Here is a 26,997-nt window from a genome sequence, read left to right on the forward strand (position 1 = left end):
TGCCTCTACCTGTGCTAAGACAGTAATCACTAGCCACATGTGGCTATTTAAATTTAAATTATTACAAATTATTTCAGCTTTGCTGTATGTTTGAAACTAAAAAAAAATGAAAAATTTAATTATTACAGTTAAAAAAAAGTTTAAAATTCACTTTCTCTGTCCCACCAGTGCTCGTTAGCTACAAGTTACTAATGCCTATCATGTTACACAGCACGTAGACAGAACATTTCCATCACTGCAGAAAGCTCTGCTGGACAGCACTCGACCTCAGTGACATGTTGAAGTTAAAAAAAAAAAACCAAAACTAAAACTCTTAGGTTTGAGTCCTGATTCTTGCTGCTGAATCTTAGCAAGTTAAATTCTGTGCCTCAGTTTCTTAATCTATAAAGTGGAGATAATGTAAATCTGACACAGTACCTGCCATGTAGGTACTGAATAAACAATAACTGACCTTTCCACCAGCCTAATAACCAAGCTGTTTGATAACGTCAATGTGCTAGACATGAGGGGTGACATCCCTGTCTGGCCCTCCATCCCTGTAACACTTGAGGGGCCAGTAAAAGGGCTGGATGTGTACAAAGGTGCACTGAAGTGTTTCATATTTATTAGAGAAAGTCTATTTATGGAAGAGGATGTCAGGAAAAGTTTCAGAAGGGTTGGCTTTTGAGCTAAGCCTTCAAAAAAGTTTCTTCCGTATGGCCAAAGGGGTCTTTTGCAACAGGACAAGGTAATGTTAAAGGGAGGAGGGGCTGAGGGTGGGGACAACTTGGACAACTATCATCCCCTTTATGACATTACCTCTGTGACCTCCCCCTCCTACCTTGCAGAATTAGGTGTGCCCTCCTCTGGGGCTCAGGGCTATATCCTAGCTTTGCAGTGAATATTAAAGGTGCTCACAGTGAAGCTGGATGTCCAGAAGATTATGGCAGCTACTCATTCAACCCTCACAGGACAGCATTGCCTGGGTGAGCCAGCCAGAACTCTGATTTGTCACAGCTCCATCTCCCAGGGTTCAAAGTCCTTAAAACCGTATTTGCCTACCAGTGAGAGCAGACTGGTTGGTTGCCAAACAGCCGGATCTCTCCTGAGGGCATGCCTTTTGGGAAGCCCAGTTATTAGCCGAAAGATCAGGAAGGGTGATCTCAAGTGGCTGGGGCTGGCTGGACAGTCAGGTGGAGGACCCACCTTCACTGTATGGGCATATCTACTAGTGACTGAACAAAGATGGGTTCTTGGAATCTGGGTGGGCATTGCTGGAGTTTGCCTCTCAAACTGTCCGTTTGGTACTTGCATGACCAATAGGCAACTCTTGAGTGATAACATGGACTTGTATTTAATAGTGTTTATGTGTAAGAGTGGGGCTTTGGTATACATATAAAAAAAAAAAAAGTGGGGCTTTGGAGTCAAACCTGGGTTCCAACACTGCCTCTGCTGTGTGACTGAAAACAAACTCTCTAACATCTTGGAGCTTTGTTTTTGAGGGTAACACTTTGCTACTACCTCCAAAAAGGGTGCTTACGGTCTTGTCTTGAGGGCTGTTGCATAACTTCTGATTTTCCTGCAGTTGACTCAAATAATTATCCTTTTTTTTTTTCCTATTTCCAAGTTAACAGCGGCTGTAGGGGACAGGGGGGCGTTCTGCACATTATGATTATCTCCCATAATACTGCCCTGGTTTTCAAATCCACTCCCAAGGACGTTATCCTAGCCCCATCTACCAGGCCCTGCAGATCTTTCCCTCTTCAGGGCTGTTGCTGAGACTCCTGTCCCTGGAATGCTTCCCCCCGCCCCCGGCCAACTCCTCACCACCTTTGCCTTCTGCAGGCTTCAGCTTAAATATGTCATCTCTTAAGAGAGGACATCTTACCTAAAGTATGCCCCTTCCCGATTTCAGTTCATTGCTTGTTCATTGACCTTATCATACTTACAGCTGTTTTATTCCTTTGTTGTTTGCTTTTTGTTTCCCCTCCACTGGGCTGTAAGCTCCGTGAGGTCAGGGACCATCTCTAGCTTATTTTTCTGGTCCCCAGCACCTAGCCCACCACCTAGCGTGTGGTCGTCTGTGAATACTGTGGAATGACTGAAGCCCCGGCAAGCGCTCCGTAAGGAATCAGGACACTTAGTAACTTGCAGACTAGTGCTCTGCGCTTCCACTTTCAGTACCCTGTTCATCAAGGGTCTCGGGCAGCTGAGGCCCGGAATTCTGCCCACTGGAAGGAGCCCCGGAACCCGCTACGTGTGGCCTGACTGCTGTAGAATGGTTTCCAAGGCGACAGCAGAGGGCGGGGCCTCAGAACGGAGGGCCCAGCTGGGGCCCCGCAGGGCCCTCCCGCGAGAGGCGGCAGCGTACGGAGGGGAGGCGGGCTCTGGGGCCCTGGGGTCGCGCGCGCGTGTGCGCATGCAGTGCGCATGCAGGGCCCCGCGCGGCGCTGCTCCTCAGCGCAGGGGGAACTGGGGGCCGCGCACAGGGGCTCCACCGCCTGGTACCTGCAGGAGCGGGGCCAGGTGTGCAGCTGGCCGCGGAAGCCGCAGCCGCCCGAGCCCCGCACCAGTTCCCCCGGCCCATGGCCCTGGGCGCACCACTCCGAGTTCCGGCTTCCCGAGGGGGCTTGGGCAGGCGGCCAACGCCGGGCCGGCAGCCCTGCCTCGGCGCGCCCCCTAGGCTGCGCCCTCGAGTTGCTGAACCACGGCAACCACGCCCAGGGCGTCGCGGATCCCCGCTCCCCGGAGCCCTCGCCCACCCCGGCCCAGGAAGACGCCCCTTCGCAGGACGGTGAGGCCCCTTGCGGCCTGCCCCTCCTGGCCCGAGGCGGTGGCAGCCAGGATGAGAAGACTCGGGGCGGATGGAGGGGGGGTCGGGAGAGGAGCGGTAGAGGATGGACATCCAGATGAAGGGTGCTTACCCCAACCCCTCCTCTGCATCTTTCTGCAGGTTCCCTTGTCCTTTGGGGAGGATTCTCCAAGACGATTCACCACATGGGCCGGCTCAGAAACGCCAGGATCCACGTGGAGAGGGCTGTGAAGGTTGGAGGGGGATGGGGAAGGGGGGGTGTAGAAAGGGCCCTGAGAGGCTTGGCCTGCTTCCATGCACTATTGTCTCCCATCCTTAAAAACCAAAAACCTTGATCCCACACCCATTTTCAAATACCTCTCCATTTTTCAATACCCCATTCACAGCCAAACTTCTTGGCAGAATTGTGTATTTCTTCACCTGGAATTCACTCCCCTGCTCCTATCACTGTGGTTCCCTGCCCTTCCCCACTCCCATTGGGAACCACTCTAATCAAGGTCGCTAGTGACCTCCAAGGAACCAAATCCACCAGTCAGTCCATTTTATGTCCTGATCTTGGTTAGGCACCTTGTGTCATTCTGCACTGCCCCGCCACATACCCTTCCCTCTTGACTGCACACTCCTAGTTTTCCTTTCTCCCTCCCTGGCGGCTACTTTTCAGCTGCCTCTGAAGACTTCTCAAACATTCCTGGTTCCCTGGATCCCTCTCCACACCTGTCTCCTTGGCTGTGAGTCCAGTCAGTGTGTGTGCCCCCTACAGGCCCTTTCCAGCCCAGCCTGTCCTCTAACTCAGAGCTCCATAGATCCAGCACCCCCCTCCCCCTTGCCATGTCTTCCCAGGGAACTTAAAAGCATTTCAAACCCATGTCCCAAACCAAACTCTTGATTTTCCTGCCCAGAGCTGTCCTCCTCACTACTCTCTGGTCTTCTCCATCTCCATCTCCCAGTCGCTCTAGCCATAAATCTGGTCGTTCTTTTCCCTCACTCACACATCTAATCCCATCAGCAAAACTAGTCTCTATTTCAAAAACAAATTTCAACTCTATCGACTGTAAGCACCCTCATTCTAGCTATTGTGATTCCTCCCCTGCACAAACCACGACAGCTCTCTGACTGGTCTCCCTGCTTCCATCCTTGTCCCCTCCATCCATTCTGTGTACAACAGCAAGACAGACTTACAGCCTCCAACCATGTGACTCACTCCCTCCCTTCGCATTACTGCTTCCTGCTGCTATTAGTATAAATCCAAGTCTGTTCCAAGGTCTGCAGGGCTTTTCGCAATCTAGCCACTACCTGTCAGGTCTCACCTCATTTTCCACACTCCATTCACCCTGCTTTCCTTTCAGTTCCTTCCAACCTCTCTCCAGCCTCAGGACCTTTGCACATGTCTTCCCCTTCACCTGAACTGCCATTTGCCCAGCTCTGTACGTTCCTGGCTCCTTCTTAGCCTTCCTTGACTGTGTTTCTCTGGGTCTCCATTAAGTGTCCAGTTTCTCAAGCCAGCCAGCCTGGATTGAAACTCCTGCTTTTTCACTTAACCACTGTGTGGCCAAGCTACTCAATCTGTCTACACCTCTATTTCATAACCAGTTAAATAGGGATAATAGTATCTATTAAAAATACATACTATCGTTAGTAACGTATATAAAGTAAGCGCTTAACGTGTAGTAGATGCTCAATGAATATTAGCAAGTAAATACAATTATTGTCATTATTACTATGCATATGTCATTCTCTACTTGTTTACAGTCTGTCTCCCCTGCTGGAATATAAAAATTGCCTCAAGGCAGAGAGCGTAGCTCTCAGGTTCACCATTATACCCACTGTGTCCGGCACTTAGGCTGCGCTTACTGAATGAGTGTCCTCCTCTCACCTTACAGCAGAAGAAGATCTTTATGATCCAAGGCCGCTACCCTGTGATCCGGTGCCTCTTGCGCCGCAGGGGCTGGGTGGAGAAGAAGATGGTCCATCACTTGGGTACCACCCTGCCGCCACAGCTGAAGGACCTGGATAGCTCCGTCATGGGTGACAGTGACACCACGGAGGATGGTGAGCAATACCCTTAGGGACCTTTCCACCAGCTGCCCCTCCTGAGTCCCTTTCATTTGGTCCTCACTGTCCCAGAGTTGAGGCTTTGAGATGGGGCTATGGGGCAGGGACGGGGCCTTACCAGGCCTGGATTCTGCATCCACAGAGGATGAAGATGAGGATGAAGCATTCCAGCCACCACAGCTGCTCGACTTCGATGATTTATTGGAATTTGATGACCTGCGTGGGACACATGATCTGATGGTGAGGACTCAGGGGGCTGGGCAGGGGTCTGCTCCGCTGCAGGGAGAGCACTAGAGTCCAGCTGGGTGACCTCAGACAAGTCTTTTCTTTCTCTGAGCCTCGTTTCTTTCCCCTTCTGTAGTGAAAACTGATTAGTTCTCTGCAGCCTAGACGGGCCAGCAGAGTGGTGAGGGACACAGACAAGGCTGGCCTGGGAGCAGAACTGTTTGCTGGATTGTATCTGGCATAACCTCCATGCCTGGTAATTCTCCCTCCCAAATAAAAACCCTATAGTCCATCTTCTTTGTCCTTGGCAAGTGAAGGCTGGAAGGAAGGACTTTCAAAGTCCTGAAAGGGGCTGATAATGATGGCATGTAGGATATGTGTGTTGAGGTGAGGACACTTGGCTTTGAATCTTGGTACTGCCTCTTACTAAGTTGAGCTGTACCAAACTGCCATTTTTGTATATCAGGAAAGGTTGAGGACTGGCAGTTTCATATGGCCCAACGTTGTGAGCCCTTGGACAAGTCACTTAGCCATGCTGTGCCTTAGTTCCCTCATCTGTGAAATGGGGTAACAGTAGCACCTACCTCATAGGGTTATGGTGAGGATTAAATGAATCAGTATGGAAACCTGAGAACAGGGCTAGGCACATGATGTTGTTTTGCTTGTCAATAATCCTACCTCCCAGAGTCGCAGGGAGGATGGAGAGAGGCAGAGCCCATGAGACAGCCTCTGTCACATGCTGTATGCCCATCAGCTTGGAGTCCTGCCTCTAAGCAAGTCACTGATGGCCGAAAGTCAGAACAAGGTGTGGCATTGGGTTGTGGGGCTTAGTTACTGTCTAGGAGCGCCTGGCTAAAGTGCCTCCTGCTTGCTGCTCCCAGTGTGCTCTGGAGACAGAGATGTCTTTTCTAACCTTACGCAAAGATGGCATGTGGGCTAGAGGGCACCTTAGAAGCATCCTCTCCTTCCATTCACCCACCTTGCTCAGCAGGATGGGTAGAAGCCTCCTCAGGCCTTGTGCTGCCCACACAAGCCTCCCTGTCTCCTGCCCTCTCCCTAGTCACGCATGGTTCGGAACGAGATCCCCTACTTCATCTGGACCACTCGGCGGGACGTGCTGGACTGTCGCTTCCTCTCCAAGGATCAAATGATAAACCACTATGCCCGGGCAGGCTCTTTTACCACAAAGGTGAGCTCCCAGGGAGCGGCTAGGGCATCTTTCAACCCCCAGCCCTGGGGCTAAAACCCCGCTCCCTACTCTCCTTGTCAGTGAGAGTTCTCAGGAGATGGAGGTATCTAATTCAATGGGATTTGGAGTCAGGCAGGCCTGGGTTCAAATCTGACACCTGCAGTGTGTCTGGCATGTGTAGACATGGTAACTAAGACAGATTCCAGGATCCAAACGGGATCCAAACACCAACTCCAATGACTGTGAGCAGGAGGACCCTTCTCTCCTGAGCAGAGGATATCTGGCTGATGGACCCGTTGTATCTTACCTGAGTTTGTTAACAGGCGACTTCACCTCTCTGAACCTCAATTTCCTCGTCTTTAAATGAGAATACCAGTAAGACCTATCTTCTAGGGTTATGACAGGAATGAAGGGCCTTATTTTGGGGACCTGCTAGTATATTATTGGTGTGGGCTGGGAAGGATTCCTAGAGAAGGCGGGTATTTAAGACTTTGAAAGGGTGGAGAGGAAGGACGTGGGGTGTTCTTGGCCGAGGGAACCACACAGGCAACATGTGGACGTGGCCATGAGCGGGTGAAGCCCAGCGAGTGGGGCAGAGGCTCTGAGCACGTCCAAGCAGGGTCTCCTTGAGCTGCCTCAGCGTGTGCCCAGTGTGCAGAGTCCCTTGGAGGCCCTCTGGGCAGGTCCCACCCTGCCCGCTCAGTGGCTAACTCCATAGGTGGGTCTGTGTCTCAATCTCCGGAATCTGCCGTGGTTTGACGAGGCCGATGTGGACTCCTTCTTCCCGCGCTGCTACCGCCTGGGGGCTGAGGATGACAAAAAGGCCTTCATAGGTAAGGAGATGCCAGCCCCATGCCTGGACCATCGAGCTGAAGGATGGAGGGCTAAAGCCCTGGCTGGTGTTGGCGAGCAGAGGGCCCCTCTCATCTGCTCCGGCAGATTTCCTTCTCCGTCCCCAATCCCTATCTTTCCCTAGCGTACCTCCCCTAATGAGCCTCCTGCCTTGGTCAACACAGACCTCCAGAAGAGCTTACGTAGCTTATCTTATTTTCTAGAGCAGGACCTAAAAGTCAGTCACCTCGTTGAGTTTGGAATCCAGAGTAGGTTCCAAGCCTGTATCAGATTCCACTGCCTAGCTCAGCTTCCAAATCTAGAAATGGTTCTAGACTTTGGGACTTTCGAGCAGAATAGGCTCCAACTCCAGAACATGTTCTCAATTCAGGTCAGAATTTGGATCGGGATTAAATTAGTTTCCAAATCTGAAACAGATTTTGGGCCTAGGTCTGGTTCTCAGGCTAGAATAAGTATCAAAATGGATCAGGAACTGAAGAGAGAAATCAGACAACAGGTCCAGGCAAGATTCTGAGGGTAGAACATGAGCCAAATCAGGTCAGATTCTGGGTCTGGTTCTAGAGTTGAAAGAGGGGCCAGGTTGCAATCTGGGTTCTAGAGTCAGAAACAGTAGTCAGGTTCCGGATCCAGAATGGGGCAGGTCATGATCAGGTTCCGGAACCAGAACAGACCTGGAGCCTAGGGGCTGAGCAGGTATCCCCTGCCCTGGGAGCAGAGGACTTCTGGCTGACAGCTGCCCGCAACGTTCTCAAGCTGGTGGTAAATTCCCAAGGGAAGTCGTATTCTATCCAGGCGGACGAGGAAGAGGCCCCAGGTAAGCACTGTGGTCACCTCCACTCCCCCAGCCTTCTATCCTCCCACCCAGCCACATATCCGTCTAGCTATTCATCCACGTATCTGTCTTTGTATTTTTCACATCCATCTGCACATCCACCCCTCTTCCTACCAACCCACCTGTCCGCCATTTGTCCATCCATCTACCTGCCTGCTCACCCACTGATCTCACGTTCACCTACCCATCCATCCATCCATCCTTTCCCCTACATCCACCCCTCTGTGCATCTACTCATTCACCTGCCTTGTCTCAGCTCCACACTCCCATCTATCTGTCCCCTCCACCTTCCTATCTGCCTGTCTCCCCTTCCACAAACCCACCTGCCCATCCACGTGCTCCTTTTCCATCCTGTGATCCTATCTGTCCTCTGGTCCATTCACTCATCCCTTCTGTCCCAGCCACCCACCCGTGTGTCTTCCTATCCATTTATTAGCTGACGCACTGTCTCATTCAGCCCTCATGTGGGCCTGACATGTGGCCGAGCACTCTAGAGTGGACAGACTGCAAGGGCATGGTCCATCCCTGCCTGTGGGGAGCTCAGGTCTGTGAGGAGAGGAATCAGTGGAACCATGTAGCTTGACATGGCCTGAGGACCCCTGCGCCTGGTGCAGGGGGACACAGAGAGTCCCTCACTGCCCGGTGTGCCAACCAATTGCTTACCCTTTCCCTCTCTGGACTCAGCTCCACCTCTCAGCCTCCATCCTGTACCTGAGGGGCCCATCAGCCAGGGATTTGGGGAAGTGAGTGGCAGCTCTGCCAGGAGGAAGAAAATCCCTGGCTCTTCCAGAGGGAGCCCTCCCCACTGCTGTCTCCTGGGAGTGTCCGATGCCAAGGGTGACTGTTGTGTGTAAGGAGCAGGGGCACAAGGGCCTCAGGAGTGTCAGCGGTCCCAAGCACAGAGAGGCTGCAGGTGTGTGCTGAGATGCTTTCAGGACATTTAGGGTGGAGCCTCAAGTGAGTGACAGGTCCTGGGACAGTGGGGGCCAAAGGCAAGCACTGGGGTCACAGGTGAGTTTAGAACAAGGCCTCAGGTGAGTGACAGGCCCCAGGGCAGTAGGGGATGCAGGTATGTGCTGGGCCTTGGGCGTATTTAAGATGAGATCTCAGGCCTTCGGGCAGTAGGGGCTGTAGCATGTGTCACGCTACCTGCCTTGCATGTGGGACAGTGACAGCCCCCCTCCCTGTCTCTGCAGGAGACAAGCAGCCCAAGAAACAGGAGAAAAAGCCAGTGATGGTGTCCCCAGAGTTTGTGGATGAGGCTCTGTGTGCCTGCGAGGAGCACCTTAGCAACCTGGCCCACATGGACATCGACAAGGACCTGGAGGCTCCGCTGTGCCTCAGCCCTGAGGGCTGGTCCCTCTTCCTTCAGCGCTACTACCAAGTGGTCCAGTGAGTACCTCTACAGCCCGGGCCATGGGGCCCGAGCAGGCGCCCCTAGCTTTCAGGGGGCCTCTGAGTACTGAGCTGATGCTCAGGGACAGACCCTCTCTGTCTAGTGCAGCCACCTCTCCAAGCCTCCCCATTTTGTCCACCCTATTATTCTCCTGCTCAAGAACGCTCAAGAGCTCCCACTGCCTTCGTAATAGGGTCCAGAGCACTCTGCCCAGATCTTGGCAGAGCATAGTCACGAAGATCATGGCCTGTGCTGTCAGGTAGACCCGAGTTCAGGTTCTGCCTTTGTGGCTTCCAAGCTCTGTGACTTTGGGAACATCACTCAGCTTTTTGAGCTTTGCTTTTCTCAGATGCAAGTAGATTTCAAGATAGAGTCTGCCTCAAAGTGGGGGATTAGGCAGGATAATTTGTATAAGGTGCTCAGCACAGACTCCCCGTGTTCACTTATGAAATAAGCCTCTGAAGTCATTGAGGTTTTATCTTGGAGACCAGTGTTTCCCAAAGTGTACGACACAGGCTGCTAGTTCTACAGGCTGTGAATAGATTTTGTGAAATAGGCTTTTGTGGTCAGTCACCTTTGGAAAACATTGGGTTAAATAAAATTAATTAAAATAGGTTTCCTTGATGCAGATCTTTTCTGAACCCATCTGTAGTACAAACTTCCAAGAGGCGTAGAGTGTGCAGTATGTCCTGTACTTAGGGGACCACAGCCCCCCGCCCCAAGCATCCTGAGCAGTTGTGTGTTCAGAACACGCTTTGGAGAAAGGTTCTTGCTCAGAGGAGAGGTGGATCGAGATGAGCCTGGGGCTGCTGTGGGGAGATTCCATTCAGCAGAGCTTGCAGGAGAGACTCGAGGCAAGAGGGCCCTGAAGGCAGAACACTACTCGGCATAGGCTGAGCCTTTCCTGTGTGTCAGACATTGCTCCAGGCTCCAGAAGTGAAGCCGAGCCCCTGCCCTCAGGGCACACAGCTCAAGCGGGGAAGCTTGCAGCAGGCTGCGGGGGTTGCTGAGGGCCTTGGCTGGCGTGGTATTAATAGAACAGAACAGACAGAACTATGGATGGATGATTTGTAGTGGAGATCAAAGAACTAATTAATGAACTTTGAACGAATGACTTACAAAGCAAACCCACGTCACTGATGAACAATCCATTTGTATCTTTTAAAAAAAATTTGGGAGGGGGATTATTAGGTTTATTTATGTATTTTTTAAATGGCAGTACTGGGGATTGTACCCAGGACCCCGTGCATGCTCGGCATTCGCTCTACCACTGAGCTATACCCTCCCCCTGTGTTTGTGTCTGTTTTAAATACTGGAAAATGAAAAGTAGGTGACCCTGTACTGTCCCCTTAGCAGCCGGAAAACAGAAAGACGCCCTTCTTAAATTAAGAATTATCAGGACTGAGTTAGAGCAGTAGGAGGAAAGAGTGTCAGTCCTTTGCATTTCTGGATGTGGGGCAAGTTGAGGGGTGGAGGGACCTCTCAGAAGTCAGGATTACATAAAATATTGCATCATGTAGCATTATATTGGTTAGTACTGATCGTTGGCGTCTATTAATTTATTCAGTATTTATGGCTGCTTCTCAACTTTTAAAAACAAACCCATGACTCACCAGCGAGGCTTTTTTTCAAGGTTTACTTTCCACAGAAACACTGGGTGTTTTTTGTTTTGCTAAATATAAAATCATATTGTCATACTGAATATACTTTTTCAAATTGCACGTGTCCCTGCCACCACCCTGTGACAGTTCCCTGGGCCATATCACATGTGGGCTGAGCAGATTCTTGAAGCCACGGCCACAGAAAAGTTTCCAGCAAACCTTCTGGAAAGAGAGGGGCCAGGACGTCCGTGTGAGTCGGAGGCTTTGCCGCGCCCCTTCCTCCTGGCTGTCCCTGGGCCGGCGCTGCTGCCACCTTAGTAGAAGAGAGAGAAGTTCTCCATGGCTGGAGACACTCCAGAGGCTCAGATGTTAAAGAGACGTTCAGTGTCTAGTGGAGGCTTCCTTCCTATTCAGTCAGAAGAAAAGAAATGGGAGAGGTTGGCTGAGACAGCCTTCTGGGGTATTCTGTGACTTGGTTTAGTTCAGGACATTTTGTAGGGAACAGAGTCCGTCTTTGTCCATGAACCCTTGTCTGTCCAGCCCAGTTGCCGAGGCCAGCTCTTGCCAAAAGACTTGCTTAAGCAGCCATTCATTCGTTAATAACACACTTTTAGGGAGTGCCTGATAAGTGCCAGGTGTACGGTAACAGCTCCAAAAAATGCTCCTGCTCTTACAGAGCTTACCTTCCAGTAACAGGCAGTCAGCAAGTAAGTGTAGGTGATGGGAGGAGAGATAAATCAAGGATATGTATGATACAGATGTGCTCAAAAAGAATTAGGTGAGGAAGGGACCTACCCATTACACAGTGTTTGGTTCAGATTAGGAGGGGAATGAACCCCAAAGCACCTGTGGATGAAAGAATCAGGCAGGATGGAGTTTGCATCCTGGCTTAGCCATTTAACTCAATATGTGGCCTTGGGCAAGTGCCTTAACCCTCCAAGCTTCAGTTTATACTTCTCTAAAATGGGACCACTAGCACCTCCCTGGAGGTGGATCAGTGATAATATATGTAACGCCTTCGGCACAGTGCCTGGCACATGGTGGCGGCTCATCATTGATGCTGATACGATTAAATTCTGCCAAAGGCAGTTTTAATAGAAAGGAAGGTGGCACAAGGTGGCATGTTGGAGTGGAATTTCCCCATCATCTCCCATTCCAGTGTCCTGGGCAAGGTAGAAATTGGGGGACAGCTCGAGGGTGGGGTTGGAGGTCTGGAAGAGACCTGTCTGGATCTCTAGGGCGAGGGCGTGACCAAAGCTGGTTGGACCATGGCCAGGGGGGCCTGTCTCCCCTTGCCTTGTCCACCAGGATGTCCTCAGGCCCAGCCCTGCCCAAGTCCCATCGTCTCCCCACAGCGAGGGGGCAGAACTCAGGCACCTCGACACTCAGGTCCAGCGCTGTGAGGACATCCTGCAGCAGCTGCGGACCGTGGTGCCCCAGATGGACATGGAAGGAGATCGCAACGTCTGGATCGTGAAGCCGGGAGCCAAGTCCCGCGGACGAGGTGGGGGTCAGCCCCTACTTCCTGTACTAGCACCCTACGGCCTGCCTCCCCAGCTAGAGGCCAGGGAAGTTAATAGTGCAGGCTCTGTTGGAGCCAGACCGCCTAGGTTCAAATCCCAGCTCTGCTACTAATATGCTGTGTGACCCTGAGCAAGTTATATCACTTCTCGGAACCTCACATCCTTCATCTGTGAGGGATGATGTTAATCCCCGCTATGAGGCGAGGATTAGATGAAATACTGCATCTACAGCTCAGCACAGTGCCTGGCACAGTAACCGCCCCGTGAGTGTTCACTGCTGGGATGATGATGCCAGCTCCCCTTCTCGTGCCCTGAGGGTTGGGGTTAATGCTTTAGGCAGGTCTGGTGGTACTCGCGTGCAGCTGGTTGTGATATAAGGCTTTCAGATTTGGCCAGTGCATCCTTGTGAGGTGTAGTACAGTGGTTAAGGGTATGAATGCTGGGAGCCTGACTTTCTGGGTTCAAACCCAAGCTCTGCCTCCTATATCCCTAAGACCTGGGCAGATTAGTTAACCTCTTCTGTGCCCCATTTTCATCATTGGTAAAATGAAGCCAGTAATACCTACCCGAGAGGATGAAATGAGTCTCATATACGGAAAGTACCTAGATCCTGTGCTTTTACAGAGTAACTGGTATACAAGTGGTATTATTTTTAGCTGTTATTCTGACTGCTCAGCATGAACGGAATTTGAACAGGGCAGCCGGCCTGCTGGGGTGGTGTATTAGCACGGCCTTTAGAAGATGGCTAAGAACTTCTAAGACATAGAAAACAGACTTTTGGCAGCTGATGACTCGAAACGCTGCCCTTGGGTGGATTTGTTCACATCCCAGTGAAGCTGTTGCAGCCCCACACACTGTGGGACATCCCTCTTGGGATGTCACTTCAAAACCAGCATCATCGTCTTTTCTTCTTCTACCTTGGAAATAGTTTTGTTGGTTTTCTTCCAAGTAGGAAAATATGTATTTGTTATTAAAAAAAAAATCAGTCTAGAAAAGTAAAGAGAAGCAAGCAAAGGTACTGTTGATTTCACTGAGATAACTGCTGTTCACCATGTGGTCTGTTGGTTTCTACTTCCTTCTGTGCATCCTGGAGAGTGTATGTATGTTTTATTTTATTTTAAACAAGAACATACTATCTTGTAGCTTCCTTTTCTCATTTATCGTATCTTTCTATGTTAGTATTAACTCATTTCTTTTTTGCACCTTTCTTTTTTCTTGATTTTTTTTGTTTGTTTGGTTTTTTGTTTTTTGTTTTTGTTGTTGGGAGGAGGTAATTAAGTTTATTTATTTTAATGGAAGTATTGGGGATCAGACCCAGGACCTTGTGCATGCTGAGCAGACGCTGTACCCCTGAGCACACGCTGTACCGCTGAGCTGTCCCCTCCTCATCTTTTTTTCTTTAATAGTAGATCTTGGAGATGACTCCATTTCAGTACATCTAGGTCGGCTCCCCCGTCCCGCACCCTCCCTCCCCAGTTTTTAGCTTATTGTTATGGACACCTTCGCACATACACAAAAGCAAAGAGAGGAATACAATGACTCTCCATGTACGTAGCCTCAGATTGTGTCAGCGTTTTCTCTCCATTTTTAGCAAAACATAATTGGAAGTGTTTATGCAATATATTTCATTGAAAATCAGGGTACACATTGTGAATATACAACTCAGTGAATTGTCACATGGTGAACACACTCTTGGAAATAGCACGCAGATCATGAAATAAAACATTACCTGTACCCTAGGCGGCCCCCTCCCATGCCACCTCCCAGTCTGTACCTCCTCACAAGGGGAACCCCTATTCTGACTGACTAATACTGTAGATTAGTGTTGCCTGTTCTTGAATTGTATGTGAAAGTACAGTATGTGCTCTCTTACCTCATTCTATTTTATAGCTGCAGAGTCTAATCTTATTTAGATGTATTCTAGTGGTCTTACCTGATCCTTTTCTCTTTTTTTCCCCCATCTTTCACTATGTTCTTTTTTTTTTTTCTGATGTGCAGTCGATTTACAATGTTGTGTTAATTTCTGGTGTACAGCATAGAGATTCAGTTATACATAGATATTTATTTCTTTTCATACTCCTTTTCATTATAGGCTATTATAAGATATTGAATATAATTCCCTGTGCCATACAGTGGGAACTTGTTGTTTATCTGTTTCATATATAGTAGTTAGTATCCGTACCTAATTCTTTTTTTGGCGGTGGGGGGAAGGTAATTAGGTTTATTTATTTATTTTTTAGACGTGGTACTGAGGAATTGAACCCAGGACCTCGTGCATGCTAAGCATGCAGTCTACCACTTCAGCTATACCCTACCTGCCTAATTCTTTTCTGATGGATCTTTAGATGGCTGCCAGGTTTTTTCCTATTTATCTGGTTATTGATTGATTAATTGCTATTATAGGCAACACTGTGATAAACATCCTGTGCAGGTATCATAGTAGTCTTTCCACTTAACTTTCTTAGGATGAATTCCTAAAAATTAAATTGCTGGGTCAAAGGTCATGAACAGTCTTAATCTTTGGCCATACAAGGCATCATGTTATTGGGATGATCAATAGTGATCAGTCTGGCCATTTGAGAAAGGATCTGGCTTGGGAAGCAGGCACGAGTTATTCTGTGCCTTTGGCAGGTGATCAGGCTGCTTTGGGGGCCAAACTGTAAAGGGTGAGATTGATTTGTGAATGTGTGCATATGTTTCCACTGTGATTCCTACTGTAGACCCTTGAACAACAGGGGTTTGAACTGCATGGTCCACTTATATGTGGATTACTTTCACTGATTACAAACTACTGTACTACATGGTCTGTGATTGGCTGAATCCATGCTGATAGAACCATGGATACGGAAGGCCGACTGTAAGGTTATAAGAGAATTTTTAACTGCTCAGAGGAGTAGTGCCCCTATTCCCTGCATTGTTCAAAGGGTCAACTGGAGTTATCAGCATTAAAGTGATGCCTTATTAACATAAGATACTTACCTTCACTCGTTACAAAACAGATAAGATAAGATAGCATTCTACCTTGGAGAATGGCAAAAAGGAATCATCACAGGTGTTGGTGGGGTGTGGGCAAACACGCAATCTCATATACTCTTGCTGGGAGTGCAAAGTGGTAAAACATCTTTGATAATGTAAAATGAAAAATACACATACCCTTTGATCCAGCAGATTTACCACTAGACGTGAATTCTGCAAATAAGAATGATATGAGTTAACGTTTACTAAATGCTCACCATGTGCCAAGCACTGTTCCAATTCCTTAGCGTGTTCAAATGCATAGAATCCTATGAAAATGAGGCACACACAGACTTTCGTAACCTGGGAGTGTGTCCATAAGACCTGGAAGCAGCACTTAGCTGCTTCTATGGAAGGGATGTTTTTTATTGTATATGCTTTGTACTGCCTGCTTTTTGTTTCTGTTGTCTTATATTCCATTAATTATTGTGAGAAACCTCATCAAAGTCATAGATGCACATGGTTTTTTAAGAAGCCCATTAGGGTTTGAATTTTTGCCTGTGCATTTATTTATTTTCATCAAACAAAAGTGGTTAATCAAAAAAAAAAATTAAATCCTTAGCAGATTCTCATCTTTCCCAAAGGGAACGAGGAGGAAGGCAGTCTTACCCACTTGGTCCCATCAGTTCTGTGGGGATGAGAGCTTGTGATGAGCTGTGTTCATAGTCGCCTGACTCATCTCCCAGCCCAAGCCTGACCTGATCCCTTGTCCCTCCGGTTCTTCCTTAGGCATCATGTGCATGGACCACCTGGAGGAGATGCTGAAGCTGGTGGACGGCAACCCCATGATGATGAAGGATGGCAAGTGGGTGGTGCAGAAGTACATTGAGCGGCCCCTGCTCATCTTTGGCACCAAGTTTGATCTGAGACAGTGGTTCCTGGTGACTGACTGGAACCCACTTACTGTGTGGTTCTACCGCGACAGCTACATCCGCTTCTCCACACAGCCCTTCTCCCTGAAGAACCTGGACAGGTGAGCCTCGCCACTATTCGCATGAGCCCCCAGTCTAGTTGGGGAGCTGGCAAGGAACAGCCATTCCCATGTAACGCTCCAAACAGACTCTGCAGGCAGGCAGGCAGGCCAGCCATCCAGCCATCCAGCCATCCTTCCATCCAGCAGACACCTGAGTACGTACCATGTGCCAGTCACTGTTCTAGGCACTTGGGACACAGTGAACAAAACAAGAGCCCAGCTCTCAAGAGTTCACATTCCAGCAGGGAGAAACAGACAGGCAATGAACATAATAAGTAAAATCATGTAATAGGTTAAAGGTGATAATGTGTTATGGAAGAAACAGAGCTGGGTAAAGGGGTTCAGAGAAATGCAAGCGGAGAGAGGCAAGTTGCAACATTCACTTGTGGGGTGAGAGAAAGCCTGTTGAGCCTTGTGTTCAAATTCCATCTCTGCAGCTTCCAAGCTCTGTAACTTTGGTCAAGTCAAAACCCATTTAAGCTTCAGTTTCCGCATCTGAAGAATGGAGGCAGTGATAGGAAACTAAGAACTGTCAGTTACTGAGTGCCTGGTGAGACAGGTGCTAAGCACTTCATGTATAGTATCTCAGTCGTTCATGAAAATCCAGTGAAGTGGGTACTGTTGGTACCCCCATTCTACAGATGTGGAAGGAGTACTCAGGTTAAATGACTTGCATCACATCTTACCAGTCGGTGATGAAGATAGGGCTTGAGCACAGGTCTTGGTGACTATAAGGCCCTTACTCTTAGCCACCTTCTTATCTTCCAGGCACTGGGAGGGAAAACTGACACTGTCACAAAGCGCTTAACACAGTGGCCCCCATAGTTAGTGCCCCCGGAGAGGCCCTCAGAGCAGACGGGTTGTGGCCCTAGAAGAATGTGATGGACCTTTGTCCTCCTTGTCCTCCCCAGTAGGGCCCCGCCTCAAGTTGAATGGTCCAGGGTGTGCAGGGCTGCTTCTGGGGTTGGCTTGCCCTCCCCACATTTGGGTGGGAGGGCCCTAGGGGGCCAGCCCTCAGCTCTCTTCTCCCGTTCCAGCTCTGTGCACCTGTGCAACAACTCCATCCAGAAGCACCTGGAGAATTCATGCCATCGGCACCCGCTGCTGCCTTCAGACAACATGTGGTCAAGCCAGAAGTTCCAGGCCCACCTACAGGAGATGGGGGCCCCGAACGCTTGGTCCACCGTCATCGTGCCTGGCATGAAGGCCGCGGTGATCCATGCCCTGCAGACCTCCCAGGACACCGTGCAGTGTCGGAAGGCCAGCTTCGAGCTCTATGGCGCTGACTTTGTGTTTGGGGAGGACTTCCAGCCCTGGCTGATCGAGATCAACGCCAGCCCCACCATGGCGCCCTCCACGGCTGTCACTGCCCAGCTGTGTGCTGGCGTGCAGGCCGACACCCTGCGCGTGGTCATTGACCGGCGGCTGGACCGCAATTGTGACACGGGAGGCTTCGAGCTCATCTACAAGCAGGTAAGGTAGCCAGGCCTGGGCAGGACCCAGGGAGGCTGCCCACTCTCCCAGGCCACCCCATAGTGAAGCTCAGGGCTCTGCGGTCACAGAGTCCTCATCCTCTCACAGTGACTGGGTGCAGCCACTTCATCCCCTTAGGCCTCCATTTTCCCATCTGTAAGATGGGAATTCTGTTACCATCTTTCTCATGGGATTTGGGAGATGAAATGCATTAACACTTGTGGATAATATTTCTAGAGAGGCCTATAGCACACTGTTAAAAGCATTGACTCTGAAACTTTCCTGGGTTCAAGTCTCTGCTCAACTTCCTAACCTCTAGGGGTTTCAGTTTCCTCATCTGTAGAGCAGGAATGAAAATGGTACTTACCTCAGAAGGTTGTGAAAATTAAAGGAGTTGATACAGATAAAGCACTTTAGAAAGTGCCTGGCACACAGTTAAATGCTATACAGGTTTTAGCTATTGTTGGTACCTAATAAGATGTTAGATGTTTGACGGCGAATGCCGTAGCTGTAATGTGCCTCACATACAGCAAGTGTCAATTAGAGGAAGCTGCTATTATTATTATTATTATTATTACTATTATTTTACTCACCTTGTTCCAAAAAGAGAATGGAGTCCACTTATCAGAATAGAATAATATTTTTAAAAATCAGTCAGAAAACCAATTTCAGGGGTTTCCAAGCTCTGCAAATAATTCCTTGAGGCAGTTAAATTAAGTGTCCTAAGCCTCTGGTTAGGGTTCTGCTTCCATCAAAGTCTGACCACAGCAGAGAACGTGCTGACTGATTTCATGACACTAGTGTCCTGGTCTCTGTCACAGTTACTGATTGTATCTTAAATTGAGACTTTGGCATTTTGGCTTCAAACAATATAAAGGGGGAAATATAACAACAGGAAAATAAGATAAAGCCAAAGGAAAAGAGAACGTTCTAAGGCAGTGGTTCCCAAATGCTGGTTCACAGACCAGAATCGCCTGGAAAGCTTTCCAAAGATACTGATGTCAGGAAGCCCCACCCCCCCGAGATTGGCCGGAAATGACTGGTTTAGGGACTATGCATCTGCATTTTTCAAATGTGCTAGTTATTCCACAAATCTCTTATAGCTAACTCTTTTTTATTTTGTTTTGTGAACCATTTGTAATCAGGATTCACACTTAGCCTTGGTTGTTTTGTCTCTTTCATCTGTTTTTTTAAAAAATTTTTTTATTGAGTTATAGTCATTTTACAATGTTGTGTCAAATTCCAGTGTAGAGCACAATTTTTCAGTTATACATGAACATACATATATTCATTGTCATATTTTTTTCGCTGTGAGCTACCACAAGACCTTGCATATATTTCCCTGTGCTATACAGTATAATCCTGTTTATCTGTTCTACATTTTGAAATCCCAGTCTGTCCCTTCCCACCCCCCACCCCCTTGGCAACCACAAGTTTGTATTCTATGTCTATGAGTCTGTTTCTGTTTTGTATTTCTGTTCTTTTTCTTTTCTTTTTTTTTAGATTCCACATATGAGCGATCTCATATGGTATTTTTCTTTTTCTTTCTGGCTTACTTCACTTAGAATGACGTTCTCCAGGGACATCTATGTTGCTGCAAATGGCTTTATGTTGTTGTTTTTTATGGTTGAATAGTATTCCATTGTATAAATATACCACATCTTCTTTATCCAGTCATCTGTTGATGGACATTTAGGTTGTTTCCATGTCTTGGCTATTGTAAATGGTGCTGCTATGAATATTGGGGTGCAGGTGTCTTTTTGAAATAGGGTTCCTTCTGGATGTATGCCCAGGAGCGGGATTCCTGGGTCATATGGTAAGTCTATTCCTAGTCTTTTGAGGAATCTCCATACTGTTTTCCACAGTGGCTGCACCAAACTGCATTCCCACCAGCCCTGTAGGAGGGTTCCCTTTTCTCCACAGCCTCTCCAGCATTTGTCATTTGTGGACTTTGGAATGATGGCCATTCTGACTGGTGTGAGGTGATACCTCACTGTAGTTTTGTCATCTTTTTTTTTTAAGTAGACACTCCTACTCAGAAAGGAGAGGCAGGGTGGGAAGTACACAGGAATCATTGGTCCATAAAGTTGTGAAATCCAGCCTGGCACATAATCCTGCTTTTGCTCTTAGGACCCATTGTTAACTTCCTGGGAGTTCTCCATGGCTATTGCTTCCATTCGTTGGGATCTCACTTCAACCCAGAGTCATCCTCCCTCTTCCAGGAACATGTGGAATAGAAGTGATGAGAGTGGGCATCCTTGTCTTCTTCCAAATTTTAGTGGGAAGGCTTTCAGTTTTTCACCATTGAGTATTATGCTGGCTGTAAGTTTGTCATAAATAGCTTTTATTATATTGAGATATATTCCCTCTGTACCCACTTCGGTGAGACTTCTTATCATAAATGCATGTTGAATTTTGCCAAATGCTTTTTCTGCATCTATTGAGATGATCATGTGATTTTTGTCCTTTTTTTGTTGTTGATGTGGTGTATTGTATTGATTGATTTGCATATGTTGAACCATCCTTGTGTCCCTGGGATGAATCCAACTAGATCATTGTGTATGATCTTTTTTATGTGTTGTTGGATTCTGTTTGCTGATATTTTGTTGAGGATTTTTGCATCTACGTTCATCAGTGATATTGGCCTGTAATCCTCTTTCTTGGGAGTGTCTTTGTTTTTGGTATCAGGGTGATGGTGGCTTCATAGAATGAGTTTGGGAATACTCCCTCATTTTCAATATTTTGGCAGAGTTTGAAAAGGATTGGTATGAATTCTTCTTTGTATGTTTGGTAGAATTCCCCAGTGAAGTCATCTGGTACTGGACTTGTTTATAGGGAGGTTTTTGTTTTTATTGCTGATTCGATTTCATCTTTAGTGATTGGTCTGTTCAAGTGGTCTGTTTCTTCTTGATTTAGTCTTGGTGGACTGTATGTTTCCAAAAACTTGTCCATTTCTTCTAGATTGTCCAATCTGTTTCCATATAGTTATTCATAGTATTCTTATGATTTTTTTGTATTTCTTTAGTATTGGTTGTAATTTCTCCCTTTTCCTTTCTTACTTTCTTTGTTTGTGTCCTCTCTCTTTTCTTCTTGGTGAACCTAGCCAGAGGTTTGTCGATTTTGTTTACTCTTTCAAAAAACCAGCTCTTGGTTTGATGAATTTTTTTCTGTTGTTTTTTTAATGTCTCTTTGATTTATTTCCTTCCTGATCTTTATTATTTCTTTCCTTCTGCTAACTTTGGGTTTTGTTTGCTCTTCTTTTTCTAACTCTTTTAGGTGGTAGATTAAGTTGTTTATTTGAGATTACTTTTGTTTTTTGAGGAAAGTCTATCTCTATGAACTTCCCTCTTCGCACTGCTTTTGCTGCATCCCACAGCATTTGTGTGGTTGTGTTTTCATTGTCATTTGGTCTTTTATCTCACAGTATTTTTAATTTCTTTGTTGATTTCATCACTGTCACATTGGCTTTTTAGTAGCATGTTGTTTAGTCTCCATGCTGTCGGTTTTTTTCTCATTGTTTTTCTATAGTTAATGTCCAGTTTCATAGCATTGTGGTCAGAAAAGATGCTTGAAATAATTTCTGTCCTCTTACATTTGTTGAGGCTTCTTTTGTGCCCAAGTACGCAATCTGTCCTAGAGAATGTTTCATGTGCACTCAAGATTTCTTTGGCTAGTTGGGTTCTTATGTGGTTCTGTACATCCATGCCTATTTTAGGACTGCTTTTTCTATTTTTGTGAAAAATGCCATTGGAATTTTGATAGGGATTGCACTGCCTCTATAGATTCCTTTGGGTGGTATGAACGTTTTAATAATATTAATTCTTCCAGTCCAAGAGCACGAAATACCTTTCTGGTTTTTGTGTGTGTGTGTCTTCTTCAATTTCTTCTATCAGTATCTCATAGTTTTCAGTGTACTTTTACCTCCTTGGTTTAATTTATTCCTAGGTATTTTATTCTTTTTGATGCTCTTTAGTCTCTTTTAACCTAGAACAGTCCTACAGCTCCCCCCCCCCACCCCCGCATTGGATCTTTTCAAGGGTCCAGGCTGGTTGCTTTATGGAACTGTCCCACATTCTGGATTTATCTGATTATTTCCTCTTGATAGTATTTAGCTTTTTATTCTGTTATCTGAATGTCCTATAAACTAGAAGTTAGGTCGAACAGCTTGAGGTGGTTCAGATTGCACATTTTTTGGCAAGAACACTTGAGAGGTGATACTGGGTACCTCTTTCAGCATCACGAGGCACACACTGTTGGAGTGTCTCATGATTAGTGATGCTAAGTCTGATCATGAGGTTAAGGTGGTAGCTACCAGCTCTCTCCATTGTAAGTTGTGTCTTCCTCTTTGTCAGGATCAGTTTCTTTTTCAGGTGATTCCTTGGTGATGTGCAGATGACACATTTTCCTGTCATCCTTTTTACCTACTTGTTTTGATATTCAGTTTTGATTCTTGCCTGTTGGAGAGTTGCAAAATGGCAAATTTCTAATTCTGTCATTCCTTCTACATTTGTTAGCTGAGATTCTTCCATAATGATGAGCTTTTCCTCATCAACTGACTTTCCGTGAGCTCTGATATCTGTCTTTTTCACAACCTCCAAGTGACTCTGATGTTTAGATAGATTCTAATCAGGATCCTTTGATGACACAGAAAATACTGCAAACTAACCCCAGGTTAAAAAGAGGGTTCCTAATGAGACACAGGGAGCTCTTACAGCTTGGCTGAAAAGCTTGGCTTAATAGGAACTGAAAATGGAATAGGAGCTCTTTTCTTGGACATTTTTCTCTGCCTCCCTCTGCATACTTGCTACTTCATTCTCTCCACAGATTGCCTTCTTTAAGGCTCCTTGTTTCTGCTTCCCCATGTCTTGGGTTCACACGAGGATTTAGGCAGACTCCAGGCCTCTTATCCTTCTGGTTGTCATAACTCCTTCTCTCAACAGAGAACCTGGCTCATCTCAGGGGGCTGTCCGTCAGTGGCCTGTGGAGGGGAACACACACATTCCAGCAGCACCCAGGCAGTTTAGGAGGGCAGGGGTGGAGGGGTGCAGGTGGGTGCGTGGCTAAGACTCCCCTACTCCTCTGGGTTGCTCATCCCAGGGCTCTGTGACCCTCCAGGTACTGACTGGAATCAATCCTCTAAGGCCAGACTCCTTAGAGAACAGAGATGGGCTGAGACATGGGAAATGTCTCAGAAATGTCTCCTGACCAGATGCCCCAGATATTAATTCCATCTCTCTCTGCCCCAAGTCCTTCTTGGCTCAGGATGCCAGCACATTGTCTGAGCCGGCCTTGTCTCCTCTTCTTCTCCACAGCCTGCCGTGGAGGTGCCCCAGTATGTGGGTATCCGGCTTCTGGTAGAGGGCTCCACCATCAAGAAGCCACTGGCAATGTGTCACCGGCGGATAGCGGTCCACCCCACCCTCCCTCACCTGCTGACCCAGCGAGGCTCTGGGGAAGGCAAGGACTCGGGGACCCTTCCGCACAGGTCAGCTTCTAGGAAAGTAGCTGGGGCCAGGAGCCTGGGGCACACTGAGAAGCCAGACTCCACTGCCACCACCTCGGCCCCTGGAAAGGGAAAGAAAGGCAAGGCGAAAAGTGCCACAGCCCTGGTCCGCCCCAATCTCCAGAAGTGGGACCCCTATGGCTTGAGGATGGGCTGCATTTTCACCTTGGCCTTTGCTGGTGGGGACAGGCATCCCCACCCCTTGAACAGATTGCCATTGAGTCTGAAGAACCCCCAGGCCCTGGGTCAGACCACTCCCCCAAAACACCCCAGGGTCCCAAGGCAATTTCTTCCTGCTCTCCAGGCCTCTCCTGACCGCCTGGATTTGCCCCCACCCATAGCCCCACCACACAGCCACCGGTACTAAGTAAAAGCCACCACTTCCAAAGTATTTTTTAAAAATCCACTGTCAAGTGAGTATTGTCCCCTCCCAAGTAGTCACTGAGCAAGGCAGTTGTGCTGCCTTCCAGGACTCAGCCCCAGGCTGATATCTCTCCAGAGCCCAGAGCTTTTCCTGCTGCAGTGCTCTGTCTCTGCCTCCATGCAAAGTCACCTCTGGGGGAGAGGAGCTCTGTTTGTACAGCACTTAGCGGTTCACACTGTGCCGCTACCTACCAGCTCCGTTAGTCCTCACAAGCTAGCGAGGTAGGTGCGATTATCCCCAGCCAAGGTATCAGGAAGTTTAAGGAAGTTGCCCGAGGTTGCACAGCTCAGAAGGGGCAGAGCTGGGATGCAGCCAGCACCAGGTCTGTTGAACTCCAAACCCTGTGTGCTTCCCACGGCTCTGGAGGAGGAACCGGGAGGGTTCCACGTGCCCGCACACGCCCCAGCCTTCAGCTCCCTCGGCCTCCCTGCTCTCCGTGCACACCTTAAGGGGCAGCTGGCCAGCCTTGGGTCCTCCCCAGGCCCTCATGGCCCCTCTTGCTCCCACAGCCCCTAACCACTTTCCCAGCCTCCACACCAAGGCCCGGCTGCCTTCTCCCCGTGGGCTCCGACCCCAGGGGCGGGGCCTCGGACTGCAGCACAGCAAGCTGGTGGGCTCTAAGGCCCTGTCGACCACACGCAAGGCCTTGATGACTCTACCTACTGCCAAGGTTTTGATTTCCCTCCCACCCAACCCTGAGCTCAAGCTGGCCTCCAACGTCCTGAAACCAAGAAAGGTGGGCCTTGAAATCTGACCCGCACCCTGGCGGGCAGTGCCGAGTACCGGGATCAGGGCTGGAGGGCACAGGTAGAGGGCAGCTCCCAGACTGGCCTGAGCCCCAAGGGAAGGGCTTGCATCCCTCAGAACCCTCTTCCTGGACAGAGTCCTGATCATCTCTCCCCCTTCTCCCCTCCTTTCGCACCGAGGCTGTTGCTCCCCAGCGCCTTCATGGTCCCCAACTTGGAAGTAACTTGTGGCCTCAACCCTGTGAAGTCGGAAATCTTCCTAGCACCCATAGGGAGATCAAGGCCAAAGGCAAGTTCAAGGCCAGACTCTGTGACAAACCCAAGGCTGAGGCATGCCTTGTGAAGACACTGAGCCTTCCGGGACCCCTGGCCTTTATCAGTGCACACCAGGGGCTGGGGGGCCTGAGGGACGTGTGGTTACAGAAGCCCTTGCTTCGGTCCTCACTGCCCCTTTCCTGGATGCAGCACCAAATAAAAAAGAGCAAGTGACATATTTGAGGTTTGGCTCCCTTTCTGCAGGAGGGTGAAGAGAGGGTAGGGTGGGGCTCGGTACCCCAAGGTCCAGAACAAGAGCTGGAGACCATCAGTAACTCCTCCATGAAGCAAGGCCCAGAACTCCCACCCAGCGACAGACATGGGGCACCCTGTTCAGGAACTCCCCTGGCGTGTCTGATCTCTGGGTGGGGGGCTAAGCCTCATGGTACAGATGGAGACAGCCTGCACGAGGAGACACGCCTTTCCCAGTATCGCATGACAGTGAGCAGAAGGCTGGGACGCTTCACCAGGACTGCTGACCACTGGGAGTCTCCCCAGTCCCTGAGCCCAGAGGAGGGGCTGGGCTGGCAGCAGAAAGACATCTAATGGGCATGAGATTTCACAGCAGGGAAGCATAGACCTTTTTCAACTCCAGCCCATCCCCAAAGGAAGTGGGTCTGTCCCTTCCTCAGCAAGGGGCCAAGGTTACCTAAAAAGGAAATAGCCAACCAGCCACGGCCATCTGAAAAACTTTGGTATTTCTAAGTTGTAATGGGTTGAATGGTTTGGTACCTCCCACTCCCGGCCCTCTAGAAAGATATGTCTTCTTGGAACCTGTGACTGTGACTTTATTTGGAAAAGGGGTCTTTGCAGATGTAAGAAACTTGAAGGTTTTGAGATGCGATCATCCTGGATTATCTGGATGGGCCCTAAATCCCAGGACAAGTGTCCTTCTAAGAGAATAGAAGACACAAATGAGGAGGCCATGTGCAGTTGGAGGCAGAGGTAAGTGTGATGCAGCCACAAGCCAAGAGATGCTTGGAGCCACCAGAAGCTGGAAGAGGCAAGACAGGATTCTCTCTTAGAGCCTTCAGGAAGAGCACAGCCCTGTCAGCACCTTGATTTCTGACTTCCGGCCTCCAGAGTAGGAGAGAATCCATTTTTATTGCCTTAAGCCACTCAGGTTGTGGTAGTTTGTTAGATTAGCCCTGGGAAACTAACACACTAGTCAAAGGAAGATACAGCTCCTCTGATCTGGACATTCTTGCACAGCTAAGCCAGGAAACGCGTACACGCAGGCTCACAGCCGCACTGGTAAAAACTGACGGCCTCAGTGTCTACTAACAGTCGAAGGGAAAAACCGCGGTACGTGCAAACTCTGGAGTTCCAACTCCAGCTGCACAACAGATGCGCCTCACAGTGCAGGGAGAACAAATCACAAAAGAATACGCAGCACAACGCCATTCTGCGGAAACCTCGGGAACAGGCAAAATGAAATACACCGTTTAGGGACTCACATATGTGGTAAAACTTTAAAAAGCAAGCGAGGAAAGAATCCTCTCAAGTCAGGGCAGTGGTTTCTACCCAAGATTGAACAATAGAACCCCTTCCAGAGCTTTTTAAAAAGATTTGATGCCAGAGTCTCCATCTAGACCATTAAACCAGCATCTTTGGGGTGGGGGCGTGGGGAATTTTTTCTTTAGCTTCCTGAATGGGCAAGGGAGGGGATTCTAATGTAGGGCGAGGGTTGAGAACTGCTGTTTGTTAAGAGAGGAGAAGGATGCTTCTACTCTGTACTGAGTGATGGTTACATGAGTGTCATCTTTTTTTGCGGGGGGTGGGGGGTGTCAGCCCCAGATTTAACATCTTCAGTTACATGAGGTCCTGAGAGTGGTCAAATCCATAGGGACAAAGGAGAATGGTAGCTTCTAGGAGCTGGGGGTGGAGGGGGATTGGGGAGTTAGTGTCTAATGGGGACAGTCTCAGTTCTGCAAGATGAAAAGAGTTCTGGAGTTGGATGGTGGTGATGGTTGCATGACAGTGTGAATGTACTTAATGCCACTGACCTGTACACATAAAAATGGTTAAGATGGTACATTTTGTTACAATTTTAAAATCTAACATTTTCTCTTAGCCAGCATTGGGAC

The 26,997-nt window shown here is 48.5% G+C and overlaps 1 protein-coding gene across 15 annotated transcripts; it reads left to right on the forward strand.

The window, feature by feature from the left end:
* The first annotated feature begins 491 nt into the window (after positions 1-491).
* On the forward strand, positions 492-25,088 carry TTLL3 (tubulin tyrosine ligase like 3). 15 transcript variants are annotated; one of them, XM_072941809.1, is made up of 14 exons: positions 492-965; positions 2,933-3,024; positions 4,672-4,840; positions 4,986-5,083; positions 6,129-6,257; positions 6,976-7,090; positions 7,825-7,923; positions 9,138-9,333; positions 12,294-12,442; positions 16,206-16,449; positions 17,487-17,922; positions 23,235-23,505; positions 24,359-24,585; positions 24,776-25,088. In XM_072941809.1, exons 1-14 carry the CDS (start codon positions 923-925, stop codon positions 25,082-25,084), a joined length of 2,577 nt encoding a protein of 858 aa, XP_072797910.1. In that variant the 5' UTR covers positions 492-922; the 3' UTR covers positions 25,085-25,088. The 15 variants fall into 15 exon arrangements, 13 of the variants coding, with proteins under 13 accessions (XP_072797910.1, XP_072797903.1, XP_072797905.1 ...); XM_072941802.1 differs by lacking the exon at positions 492-965 and adding an exon at positions 2,332-2,773; XM_072941804.1 differs by lacking the exon at positions 492-965 and adding an exon at positions 2,332-2,773 and having other exon boundaries at positions 24,791-25,088.
* The last annotated feature ends 1,909 nt before the right edge of the window (positions 25,089-26,997 follow it).

The sequence above is a fragment of the Vicugna pacos genome, chromosome 17 (genome assembly GCF_048564905.1).
Source record: "Vicugna pacos chromosome 17, VicPac4, whole genome shotgun sequence".
Lineage (NCBI taxonomy): Eukaryota > Metazoa > Chordata > Mammalia > Artiodactyla > Camelidae > Vicugna > Vicugna pacos.

Coding starts and splice junctions, on each gene's coding strand:
- TTLL3 (XM_072941802.1), top strand. CDS start 2,410: ATGCAGGGCCCCGCGCGGCGCTGCTCCTCAGCGCAGGGGGAACTGGGG. Junction 7,091..7,824: donor TGACAAAAAGGCCTTCATAG/GTAAGGAGATGC, acceptor CCCTGGGAGCAG/AGGACTTCTGGCTGACAGCT. Junction 17,923..23,234: donor TCGAGCTCATCTACAAGCAG/GTAAGGTAGCCA, acceptor TCTTCTCCACAG/CCTGCCGTGGAGGTGCCCCA.